At 41.1% G+C, this 12495-nt stretch overlaps 1 protein-coding gene across 1 annotated transcript in view; it reads right to left on the reverse strand.

The window, feature by feature from the left end:
- LOC125459928 (BTB/POZ domain-containing protein KCTD19-like) overlaps positions 1-12495 on the reverse strand; it is a 118733-nt gene that overhangs the window by 28017 nt on the left and 78221 nt on the right. Inside the window, 1 exon segment of the mRNA XM_059651529.1 lies at positions 2903-3047. Coding sequence (XP_059507512.1) covers positions 2903-3047 — 145 coding nt within the window.

Raw genomic sequence — 12495 nt, forward strand, 5'->3', positions numbered from 1 at the left:
AATGTAAATCGATGCAAAAGTGATTGAACAGCAACGTGACTCAGTCATGAGTTCTCTATGAAATAATTAAGTTATGTCCAGCACCAAGAACATAATGATGTTTATTGCGTCCAGGTAATTTGTTTAAATTTCAGCCTTCTGTTTTTCGAACAAGTGAAACGCATAATGGGGAATAATCTAGTGACTGTTGACAAGTAATTTAATAGAATACAGAATGTTAAACTAAATTTCTGCAATTATTTTAAAATTATAATACATTTTGTTTAAGAAATATTTTCAAATATAATAACATATTTAAACTCCTTTCATGTGGATACGTAGGAAAAGCAAATAGGGTGGCATGGTGGTTAGCAAAGCTGCCAAGGGACTGGGGTTAAATTCCAGTCTCGGGCTGACTGTTTGTATGGAGTTTGTATGTTCTACCTGTGGCTGCAAGGGTTTCAGCCAAGTGCTCCAGTTCACCCTCCACAGTCCAAAAATGTCCAAGTTAGGTGGATTGGCTGTGATAAATTACCCCTTAGTGTCCAGGGATATGCAGGCTAGATGGACTAGCTCTGGTAAACGTGGTATTACATCAATAGGGTGGGGGCGTGGGTCTGGGTGGGATGCCGTTTGGACAGTTGGTGCTGATTTTATAGGGCCAATGGCTGTTTTCCACACTGTAGGGATTTTGCAATTCTAAAGTGCATGAATGGGATGTTATCCATGCCCGTGCCAGCAGATGGTACTATTTTCAAGTGTAATTCCTGCAAATCTATTATTTCTCAGTTTGAAGCCTCATTCCAAAGCAATAGGATATTTTAATAAAATACATTGCTCATTACAGTGTAAAGCCTTGACAATCACACAGATGTTAAGATTTCATTTTAATGGATAACTTAAACCTCAACTTGAATAACAGAATGCTTTTTAAACTAATTAAAGTGACACTGTGCTTCATTGGAGATAATAGGAACTGCAGATGCTGGAGAATCCGAGATAACAAGGTGTAGAGGTAAATGAACAAAGCAGGCCAAGCAGCATCTTAGGATCAGGAAAGCTGACGTTTCGGGCCTAGACCCTTCGACAGATATGGGGGAGGGAAGAGGGTTCTGAAATAAATAGGGAGACAGGGGGAGGTGGATCGAAGATGAATAGAGGAGAAGATAGGTGGAGAGGAGACAGACAAGTTAAAGAGATAGGGATAGAGCCATTAAGGGTGAATGTAGGTGGGGAGGGAGGGAGGAGATAGGTCAGTCCCGGGAGGATGGACAGGTCAAGGGGGCGGGATGAGGTTAGTAGGTAGGAAATGGGGGTGCAGCTTGAGGTGGGAGGAGGGGATGGATGAGAGGAAGAACAGATTAGAGAGGTGGGGACGAGCTGGGCTGGTTTTGGGATGCAGTGGGGGGAGGGGGTGTCAGATTTTGAAGCTTGTGAAGTCCACATTGATACCATTGGGCTGCAGGGTTCCCAAGCAGAATATGAGTTGCTGTTCCTGCAACTTTCGGATGGCATCATTGTGGCACTGCAGGAGGCCCAGGATGGACATGCCATCTGAGGAATGGGAGGGGGGAGTTCAAATGGCTTGTGACTGGGAGGTGCAGTCATTTATTACGAACCGAGCGTAAGTGTTCTGCAAAGCAGTCCCCAAGCCTCTGCTTGGTTTACCCGATATAGAGGAGGCCACAACGGGTACAGCGGATGCAGTATACCACATTAGCAGATGTGTAGGTTAACCTCTGCTTGATGTGGAAAGTCTTCTTGGGGCCTGGGATGGTGGTGAGGGAGGAGATGTGGGGGCAGGTGTAGCACTTCCTGCGGTTGCAGGGAGAAGTGCCAGGTGTGGTGGGGCTGGAGGGGAGTGTGGAGGTGGCTAGGGGACCGCTTTGCAGAACACCTACCCTCGGTTCACAATAAACAGCTGCACCTCCCAGTCATGAACCATTTCAACTCCCCCTCCCATTCCGCAGATGACATGTCCATCCTGGGCCTCCTGCAGTGCCACAACGATGTCACCCAAAAGTTGCAGGAACAGCAACTCATATTCCGCTTGGGAACACTGCAGCCCAATGGTATCAATGTGGATTTCACAAGCTTCAAAATCTCTCCTCCCCGCCCCCCCAATCGCATCCCAAAACTAGCCCAGCTCATCTCCGCCTCCCTCACCTGTTCCTCCTCCCACCTCAAGCCCCACCCCCATTTCATACCTACTAACCTCATCCTGCCCCCTTCACTTGTCCATCCTCCCTGGACTGACCTATCTCCTCCCCACTGACACTCACCTTTACTGGCTCCATCCCCACCTCTAACTTGTCTGTCTCCTCTCCATCTATCTTCTCCTATATCCATCTTCGATCCACCTCCCCCCGCTTCCCTATTTATTTCAGAACACTCTTCCCCTCCCCCATTTCTGGTGAAGAGTCTAGGCCCAAAATGTCAGCTTTCCTGCTCCTAAGATGCTGCTTGGCCTGCTGTGTTCATTCAGCTCCACACCTTGTTATCTCTGTGCTTCATTGGGATGATTTTCTTTTCCAGGAGAAGATTTTTCAATATCAACATCTTGAATTTATATAGTATACCTAATATAGTGAGACATCTTCTGGGGCTTCAAAGAAACATTACAAGCAATATCTAACATCTAGCTACATAGAGATGGTTAGAAGCTTAGTCAGAGAGATTTTAAAGAGCATCCTAAGGGAGGAAAGAGAGAGAGTTTTCATGTCTCCTATATTAGGGAAGAGCACTGAAAAAGGTAAATGTTCAGTAGATTTCCAAAAATCAAATAGGAAACTTAAAAATTTTAAAAAACCTCAGCAAATCAGCATCTGAGTAGCATTTTTAGAGTAACAGCTCAGATAAGTAAATATTCGCGAGATTCTACTCCTACTGAAAAATAGGAATTTAAACACTGAATAAATAATACCTTTTGCGCAGCATGATTTAACATATTTTCCTTTTCTTCAAAACTAGCATGAATTTCCACAGAAGAAACTGAAGTTATAGTTTCTGCAGTAACGTTAACTGTTTCTGCACTGAATGTCTCTGTCTCATTTTCTGCACACCACAATCTAAGTAAAAATTTAAAAAAAGTTATTTTAACAATATGGAGTAATCATTGGGAAATGAAAAAAAGTGAATCTTCCATTATTCCAAATGATCACCTTACCATTCTCCAGGATGGAAAATTAGGAGGCCTGTTGCAGCTTTGCAGAAACCTACTATGCAAACATTTTATAGGACATTATTTGTATAATAGCTACTCTTAGGACAGGTAACAGATCATTACTGGTAATTTCACACATATCTTCACTGTAACAAAGGGGTATAAAATATTGGCATACTTATAACACAAATAATTGCTATGGAAAACTCAAAATTGTCATTTCGATGACTGATGCAGGATAAACTCATGTTACACTCTCTGAAACAATACGCTATACAGTTCTTTTAGATTGGTTCACAGGATGCATTTATTGTCCATCTTTGTATGGTTTAAGCAATTGCTTTCACAATTGACTGCTTTCCTATTCCACTTCACATAATATTGTGTAGACTAGAGTTTTGCCAGTCCAAATGGAAGTTATGTAGTCCCTTCACAGAAAGGCATCAGCACTCATTCAGGTTTTGTGATCATTGTCAGCTTTTATCTCTGGCTCCCCATGTTGTCAGATTGATTGAATTCACATCTCATCACAGCAGGATTTTCTTACATCCCCTAAGTTGTTAGACAAATAGCCTAAAGCACTACACTGGTGTACCCATTAAGATATTTTAAGTAATTTATAGACTTTTTCTTTTCTCACAAAATAAACAGTTTCAGAAAAATGTGCTATAAACTATTTCCTATATTACAACTGAATGATTAATCTTGGCCTCTTCTGGAGGTGCCCATCATGATAGATGCCAGTTTTCAGACAGTTCAATTCACTCTACTCGCTATCAAGAAACCACTGAGTGTACGGTTGTACACAACAACATCTTTGGTGTAGTGTTGAACATTTGTGCTTTGAAATATGCCATTAGCCTTCCTGATCACCTGGTGCACCAGACAAACAGTATTAGACAAACTAATGGGGCTAAAGGCAAATAAGTCCCCTGGTTCTGATGACTCATGTTGTAGGATCCTGAGAGAGTAGCTACAAAGATACTAGATACGTGAACCGTAGAAAACTGCAACACAGGGGGATTTGGGGTACTTGTGCTGGAAACACTTTAAAGGCTGATGCAAAATGTCTGTTTAACTCCACTGTCATTTTCTTGATGCCATACTATCTCCCCATTTTCATTTTCTCAGAGGCTTATGTTCATATTGACCCCTCTCTTCCTTTTTACATATTTGAAGAAGCTCTTATTGTCAATGTTTACATCTGTTGCAGTTCGGCCTTGTACTTTCTCTTGTTATTATCTTTTAAGTCCTCTTTTTCTGCATTCTGAACTTATCCCAGTGTTTGAGGCTATCACCGATTTTTGCCTCATTGTATGTTTTTCCTTTCAATCTAATACTCCCCTTAATTTCCTTAGTAAGCCATAGATGGGTTATCCCTCCCTTACTGGGGTGGATTTTTGCTGACAGTCATACATTACCAATTTAAATGTCTGCCACTCCTGCTAATCTATCCACCCAGTTCACTTTAGCTATCTACATCCTTATTTAATTGTACTCGGTTAAGCATAGTTGTTTCTTACTCTTGAACTGAATATTAAATTTTAACATGCTGTGATCATTATCTTTCACTCTGAGGTCATTTATTAAACTATCCTAATTCACTCAATGTATTTGTTGTCATTGCTACCCTTGCCGATTTGATTAATCCAATCAACATGAAGATTAAAGTCATCAATAAATTATTGCTCCATTCTTTTTCATGCTCTCATTCTTTGATGATTTACAGGCTTTCCTACAGAATGACTACGCTTTGGAGATCTGCACACTACTCCTACTAATGTCTTCTTTCCCTTGTTTTAGCTCTGCCAAAATGGACTTTATAGCATCTAAGCCTAGACTGTCTCAAAACTATCTTCATTTCACGTCTTATTAACAGTGTTACCTGACCACCTTCTCCATGCCTCTTGTCCTAACAAAAGGTCAAATATCTATGAATATTAAGTTCCCAGTTTTGATCGCCTTATAACCATGTGCCCATAATGGCTAGGAAATTACTTTCCTTTACCTCGATTTGTGCCATTCGTTCATCTACCTTATCCCAAGTATGCATTTAGATAGAAAGCCTTTAAGTTTTTTCTATTATCAAATTTCCCTACACTTTATGATTCCTTGGGCATATGACATTCATAAGCTCTGCCCCTTCTTTTTACTTTCTGGCATCAGTCAGCCCCATGACTAATCTGCAATCCTACCTTCACCTTTACTTTTGATTTTCTAATTTTCTACCCAACTGAACTCACTGCTGATTTGGAATCAGAGAGAAAAAAAACTCTTCACTGGACCACATACATAAACACCATGCCTATTAGGGCAGATCAGAGGTCAAGAATTCTTCAAGTAATTCAGCTTCTGATTCCTCAAAGCTTGTCCCAAATCTACAAGGCACATGTTAAGAGTATGATGGAATACTCACCAAATGCCTAAATTACTGTAATTCCAAACATAGTCAAGATGTTCAAAACCATCAAGACAAAACAGCTCTTTAAGTGGCTCCATCCACCAGCTTAAACATTCACTCTCCTATGACTGGCACACAGTGTAACAGTGTGTAGTGTCTACAAGGAGCATTTATCAAAGTTCCTTCAGTGTTATCTTCTAAACTTAGAATCTCTACCACCTTGGAAGAACATTGGCAACAAGAGGAAGGAAATAGCAACACCTACAAATTCCTCTCAAACATCCTGACTTGGAGATGCATCATTACTCCTTCATTGTCATCAGTTCAAAATCGTGAAACTTCCTTTCTAACAGTGATTTGAGTGTATTTACCCTACACAGACTACAACAGTAAAAGAAGGCGTCTCACCACCACCTTCTCAAATATAGTTAAGGATGAGCAATGGACTTTCTGGACATATCTATATTCTATGAACAAACAATTAAAGAACGAACTTCACAGAAATCAACAGCGTATCCGTTGGTGAATTGTAAAATCGCTGATTGTAACTTCACAAGTTTCAGGTTTAACCAAAAGCCAGAAGGTGCTGTCAGTTTCAGAGCAATGACAAAGAACACTGATAATTTCAATATAATTGGAACTGCAAAATCCAGGGCAGTACCTATACAGGACTTGTTCTGAGCCATAGGTGAATAAGAGAGGGAGGTCATTTCAGTCCTTAAGCCTATCCTGCCATTCAATGTGATCATGACTAATCTACTTGTTAACTTCATACATTGACTTTGTCCCACATCCCTAAGGCCTTTGGTGAATAAAACATCAATCTCAGATGTAAAATTCATGAATTGCCATTTACAGGAGAGTATTCCAAATGTCCATCATTTTTGTCTCTCCACCGTATCTGTTTCATAATAAATCTTGTACCAAAAGCTAGTCTCAACAGTCACTGCTGTCAATCATACTAAAAATCCATCTGGCTCAGTGTTATTTGATAGGGAAGGAAATCTGCAGTCCTTCCTGGTAATGGTCTACATATGATTCCAGGACCACAGCAATTTAGTTGGCTGTTAGCTGTCCTGTAAAATTAGCATTCAGTTCAAGGGCAATAGGGTTAGGGTTAGGGTTATAGGATAGGCAACAAACTTTGGCCTTACAAGTGACATCCAAAGCGCATGAAAGAATAAAAACAATATGTAAAAACATGTATTTGAATTTCACTTCTAATGAATCTGATTCTAATTTTTTGATTATGCCTTTTAGCACTAAAAACTTCACAGACTGTCAATTAGAAAACTAGCTCATTATTCTTATTCTGTCACCAAGCATTCAATCAAATTCCTAACAATGTCCAATTGTCCTTCAATGCCACTGGCTTCAACTTTAGTCAAGGCACCATAGAAAGCATTCTATCCAGATGCATCTGGCTTGGTGTGGCAAACCTTCTGCCCATGACCATAAGAAACTACAGAGAGTTATAAACACAACCCAGTTCATCATGTAAGACAACCTTCCATCCATCGACTAAACTGTCTTGGAAAGGCAGCCAACGTAATCAAAGACACGTCCCACCTGGATTATAATTTCTTCCAACCTCTTCCATTAGGAAGAAGATACAAAACCTTAAACACAGGCACCCACAGATTCAAGGACAACTTCTTCCCTGTTGTTATTACACTTCTGAATGGGCATCTCAAATTTTAAATTTAATGTTGATCTTGCTCTTTGTGTACCTTCCCTGCAGCTGTAACATTGTATTCTTTGCTCTGTTCTATAACCTTGCTTCCCTTTGCATGGTATAATTTGTCTGTACTGCACTCAAAACAAAAACCTTTCACTTTACCTAGGTAGATTTGACAATAATAAATCAAATCAAAAGAACTTCTACGGTGTGACAATAATAAATCAAAATCAAAAAAAACTCCTATGTCAGATTTAAAAAAAAAACCTTTTGCAAGTTCATAATAACACCCAGACATTCCTTGTTGACTACTTTAGTTCACTGGTCAGTGTGATTCAACGAGCCAAATGGCCTGCTTCCACACCATAGGGTCTGCGAATCTATTATGTGATGAGGTGTGGCCGCACTTGGAGTATTGTGTACAGTTCTGGTCACCGCATTATAAGGAGGATGTGGAAGCTTTGGAAAGGGTGCAGAGGAGATTTACTAGGATGTTGCCTGGTATGGAGGGAAGGTGTTACGAGGAAAGGCTGAGGGACTTGAGGCTGTTTTCATTAGAGAGAAGGAGGTTGAGAGGTGACTTAATTGAAACACATAAAATAATCGGAGGGTTAGATAGGGTGGATAGGGAGAGCCTTTTTCCTAGGATGGTGACAGCGAGCACGAGGGGGCATAGCTTTAAATTGAGGGGTGAAAGATAATAGGACAGATGTCAGAGGTAGTTTCTTCACTCAGAGAAAGTAAGGGAATGGAACGCTTTGCCTGTAACGGTAGTAGATTTGCCAACTTTAGATACATTTAAGTCATCATTGGATAAGCATATGGACATACATGGAATAGTGTAGGTTAGATGGGCTTGAGATCGGTATGACAGGTCGGCACAACATCGAGGGCCGAAGGGCCTGTACTGTGCTGTAATGTTCTATGTTCTATGAGGTTGGTGCCCGTCTGTTTCCAGCCTCTCTGGACAGAAGGTGCAAGCAGTTACTGCCCATAAGGAGCATGCCCTGAGATATTGCGGAATGCTGGCCAAAATGTGTGCCCAAAGATGATGAGGTGAGTGACAGCTATTCTGCTCTTGACTTTCATTTTGGGAATTCTTTCTGCCTAGTTTTTCTCCAGTGTCTGGGAAAGTAGTAACCTGCATAGAAATGAGGTGGGGTTAAGTAATAATATGTTGACCCACAGCAAATCCAATTAACCTGCACATCTTTAGACTGTGGGAGAAAACCAGAGCACCCAGCAGAAATGCATACAGTCACAAAGAGAATGCGCAAACTCTACTTAGACAGTTGCCCAGGGCTGGAATCAAACCCAGGTTCCCTGGCATTGTGAGGCAGCAGTGCCAACCACAGCCACTGTGCCACCTCTTTTGGCAGTTTTTAATTGTAATATGGTTCACTATCTCAAAACTGATGCCAACGCTCACCAATGCTTTTCAGTAGTGCTGTATCCAGGCTGCTTTGCACACAGGAACACACATGTATTAGAACAGGATGCAGCTTGGGATCTTAGCTTGCCTTCTTAGCACTTACTCACTTTATGCCTACTTAGATACACTCAAACTCTGCCTTGCTCTGTCTTTTTGCAAATTTCTACCTTATTCAGAACTTAAAGGCTCGAAGTAGATTTGTCATGCCTTGCTGCATAGACACACAGCCAGGCAAGCCCATTATGTTTACCAGCAATTAACCATTAAGAAGGTGGACATTAATGTATGACACTGTGTTACATCAATAATCACACCTGCAGCACGTGGAAGCAGCTTTTATGGCAAAAACACTGATAGTGCTTCAACCGAAAGGCCGCCTCAAGTTTAAAAGCAGTACTCCTTAGTCGAGTGCAGATCTTTCCCAGTTGGTTGGGGCGGGGGGTGGAAATCACTGACAATCAAGGGAGATTATAGACTTCACGGATGTTATGATGATGTTTGCAAAGTCAGTTGTGTAGATTGCAGCACATTTGGATGCAGAAGGAACAATAATCCTGCTGGCAAAGCCAACATATAAAGTGTAGGAAAAAGAAAAAAAGAGTATGGGAAGGCATGAAGCTCTGTGGGAGGGGAGATTATTAACAGTCACCACCACCTTGGCTTCAACAGGCAGGTAAACTATCTAAGTTGTCAGCCTAGGGCTTGAAATGAAGTTGGAAAATGAATAACTAAATAACAGGGTTGAGTGGGAATACAAAGAGAAAGAAACATGGAAGTTTTGGGAAATATGAAGATTGGGCTGTGATTTACTCTGAAAGAGATATTCGTATCGCTCTCAATCCTCATCTGAATTGCAAATACACAATGGAAATGAAAAGCAGCTGCCACTACACCTAGAGGGGGCAGTGTGTGTGTTTTTTTAGAACAAATCAATGCATGAATAATGAGACCCCCTTCAAGGGGAAACTGCATTAATCAGTCATTTATATTTTACAGGTTAAAGACATCAGTAATCACAGAACTCTGCCTGTGATCATTAGATCTGTCATGATCTAACTAAATGGCAGAGCAGACTCAAGGGGACAAATGATCTATGACTGCTCTTCTTTCACATGTTTGTATGATCCTCTTGCACTAGCCAGCCATGTCAATTAAAAATCTGGCTCCAAGCAATCTTGACCATGTCACTAGTCTCAACAAATTATTCAAAGCAATCTCAGGCAACCATTAAATTGGTCTGCTGAGAGTCACAGTTCTCAAACACATACCAAGGCTTATAGGCTGCACAAGGGGGTGGAGTTGTTCGCCTGTCATCCTGAACTGTAAATATTGACAACATGCATTTGGCCCCTTGAGCCTGCTCCGCCATTCAACAAAATCATGACAGATCTCATCCGGAAATTTGGAGATACTGCATCTAGACCCATCATCCAAATCATTAATACATATTATCACTAACTGGGATCCTAGCACTGATACCTGCAGTACCTGCTAGTTATTGCCTGCTATTCAGAGAAAATACATTTTTTCCAGCTCTTTGTTTCCTGTATGCCAACCAGTTTTGTATCCATCTCAATACACTATCCCCAAGCCCAGGCACTTTAGTTTTACACATTAATATCTTACTTGGGATTTTGTAAAAAGCCTTCTGAAAGTCCAAATGAACCACAAGCACTGGTTCCCCCTCATGAACTGTACTAATTACAACACCGAAGAATCTCAGTAGATTTGGCAAACATGATTTCCCTTTCATAAACCCATTCAGACTCTGTCTAATCCTACCACTGTTTTCCAAGTGCTCGGCTATCAAATCTTTTAATAATGGATTCTTGCATTTTCCCCAGTGCCAACATCAGGCTGACTGGTCTATAATTCCTGGTTTTCTCTCCATTGCTATTCTTAAGTAAAGGGGTTATATTGCCTACCCTCAAAACTGTAAGAACTGTTCAATAGAATCTTGGATTATGACCAATGTATCCAGTAATTCTAGGGCCATTTCCTTAATCTACATCCCAAAGTAAATATCAGACACTGGTGATTTATCTGCCTTCAGTTTCTCATGGTCACTAAACCCAGTGTTCCTCAACATTTTGTCACGTTATTTGTGAACTCCTATGTGACAACAGAAGCAAAGTAAGTATTTAGTTGGTCAGCCATTTCTCTATTTGCTATTATAAATTCCCTTGTTTCTGACTATAAGGGACACATTTGTTTTCAACCTTTTTCTCTCCATATACCAACAGAAACTTTAAAGTCACGTTTTATGTTCCCCAAAAGTTTACTATTGTACTCTATTTTCCCCCTTCTAATCAATTCCTTCATTGTCCTTTGCCAAATTCTAAACTGTTCTATTCCATATGTCTGCTGTCTTTTCTCGCCAATTTATATGCCTCATCCTTGGATCTAATACTGTCTCAGGACCCTAGCCATAGAATCAACTATGTCACTCTCAATCTTGATGGAGAATTCTACCTAATGCGAACACTCATCCCTAAGGGGCCTCATATAGAAGTGCCAGTTACTCCTTTAAGTGTGCTTAAGAGTCTGTTGCACATAATCTTTGCATGCTGTGCTCTGTACAACTGCAGCAGGCAGAGGGCGCATGTGATGGATGCTGCAGTCTTCCAAGAAGATAGATAAGGACATTGGGCAACAGGAACATCACCTTCACTATGACAGAGCAGCGCAGCATTAGGTTCAAAATGCTAGACAGGATTTAATTTACACCCACTTCCAATAGATCCCTGTTAGGTGAAGTCACCATTCACTGACTGTAAATTCATTACCGCATCAAAGATAATCAATCCTGGTTTAGTCCCAACTTTTTTTTGTTAGTTCTTACTTTACTTTCCCCTTCCTTTCATAAAAATTAACATTCACAACTGTTTGAAGGCAATACAATAACTGACACTCTCACATTCAACAATGATAACATGTGATACTACATTGGACATAAGTGAAACAGCAGTAATCCTTCAAACTGGACTCTAACATTGACTGGCCCTGAGGAAGGGTAGCCTGAAGAGCTTTATTTTTGTAGCTCTAGCGAGAATGCAGTGTAGATAATCAGACATGCAATGATTTAAAATGCCAATGTATTTACAAATGTGTTATTCCATGTACAATGAAATTTCACCCATGCCTGTTATGTGCTTTAGGAGGTTTTTCCTTTTCCCTATCCTTCCATTACCTCAAAATGTAATTCTCTGTCCATGCCTGAAATGACTGGAGGAGACTGCCCTACACAGAAGCATGTTGAACATGGTATTTAGGGCAGACAGCCCCAATGACTTTTGTGCCTAGAACACCCAAACATGCTGAGTGCGCCCTGGCTACATGAAGGCTCACACCACTCAGCTTGAAATTCCACAAGTAGAGACGCCACACACCTCTTGCCTTTCCCGGAAGATTACTGGTGAGCCTGTGCACGGGTTTTCCTGGGACCATCCTGTCTCTTTCTGAGGAAGAGGATCCTGGAATGAGGTCAACCTCCTTTGTACCCCGGTCGGCTTGCTATCAGTGCTAGTTACCAATGGCTAACGCGATGTGGGCATCTCCATCAGATATTCAGTATGCAGCTAGACCAGACTCTCCACTGAAACCACCGACTTATTCATACAGACAACAGATGTGTGCACGCTGAAGATAGCACGGTACAGACAGCATTGATGGACTCCTCCAATTTATTGAGTGTTGCCCACAATCCTGCCTGCTATCCATGTCTGTTGGCCCATCTTTATAAAACGTTATTACTGACTGACACCATGGGGTCACATTTTCTGCGGCTGAGCAGTTTCCTGGTCTTCAGCAGTCCTCAAGTGCCAGGGGCCTGGGGTATTTCT

Source organism: Stegostoma tigrinum, chromosome 16 (genome assembly GCF_030684315.1).
Source record: "Stegostoma tigrinum isolate sSteTig4 chromosome 16, sSteTig4.hap1, whole genome shotgun sequence".
Lineage (NCBI taxonomy): Eukaryota > Metazoa > Chordata > Chondrichthyes > Orectolobiformes > Stegostomatidae > Stegostoma > Stegostoma tigrinum.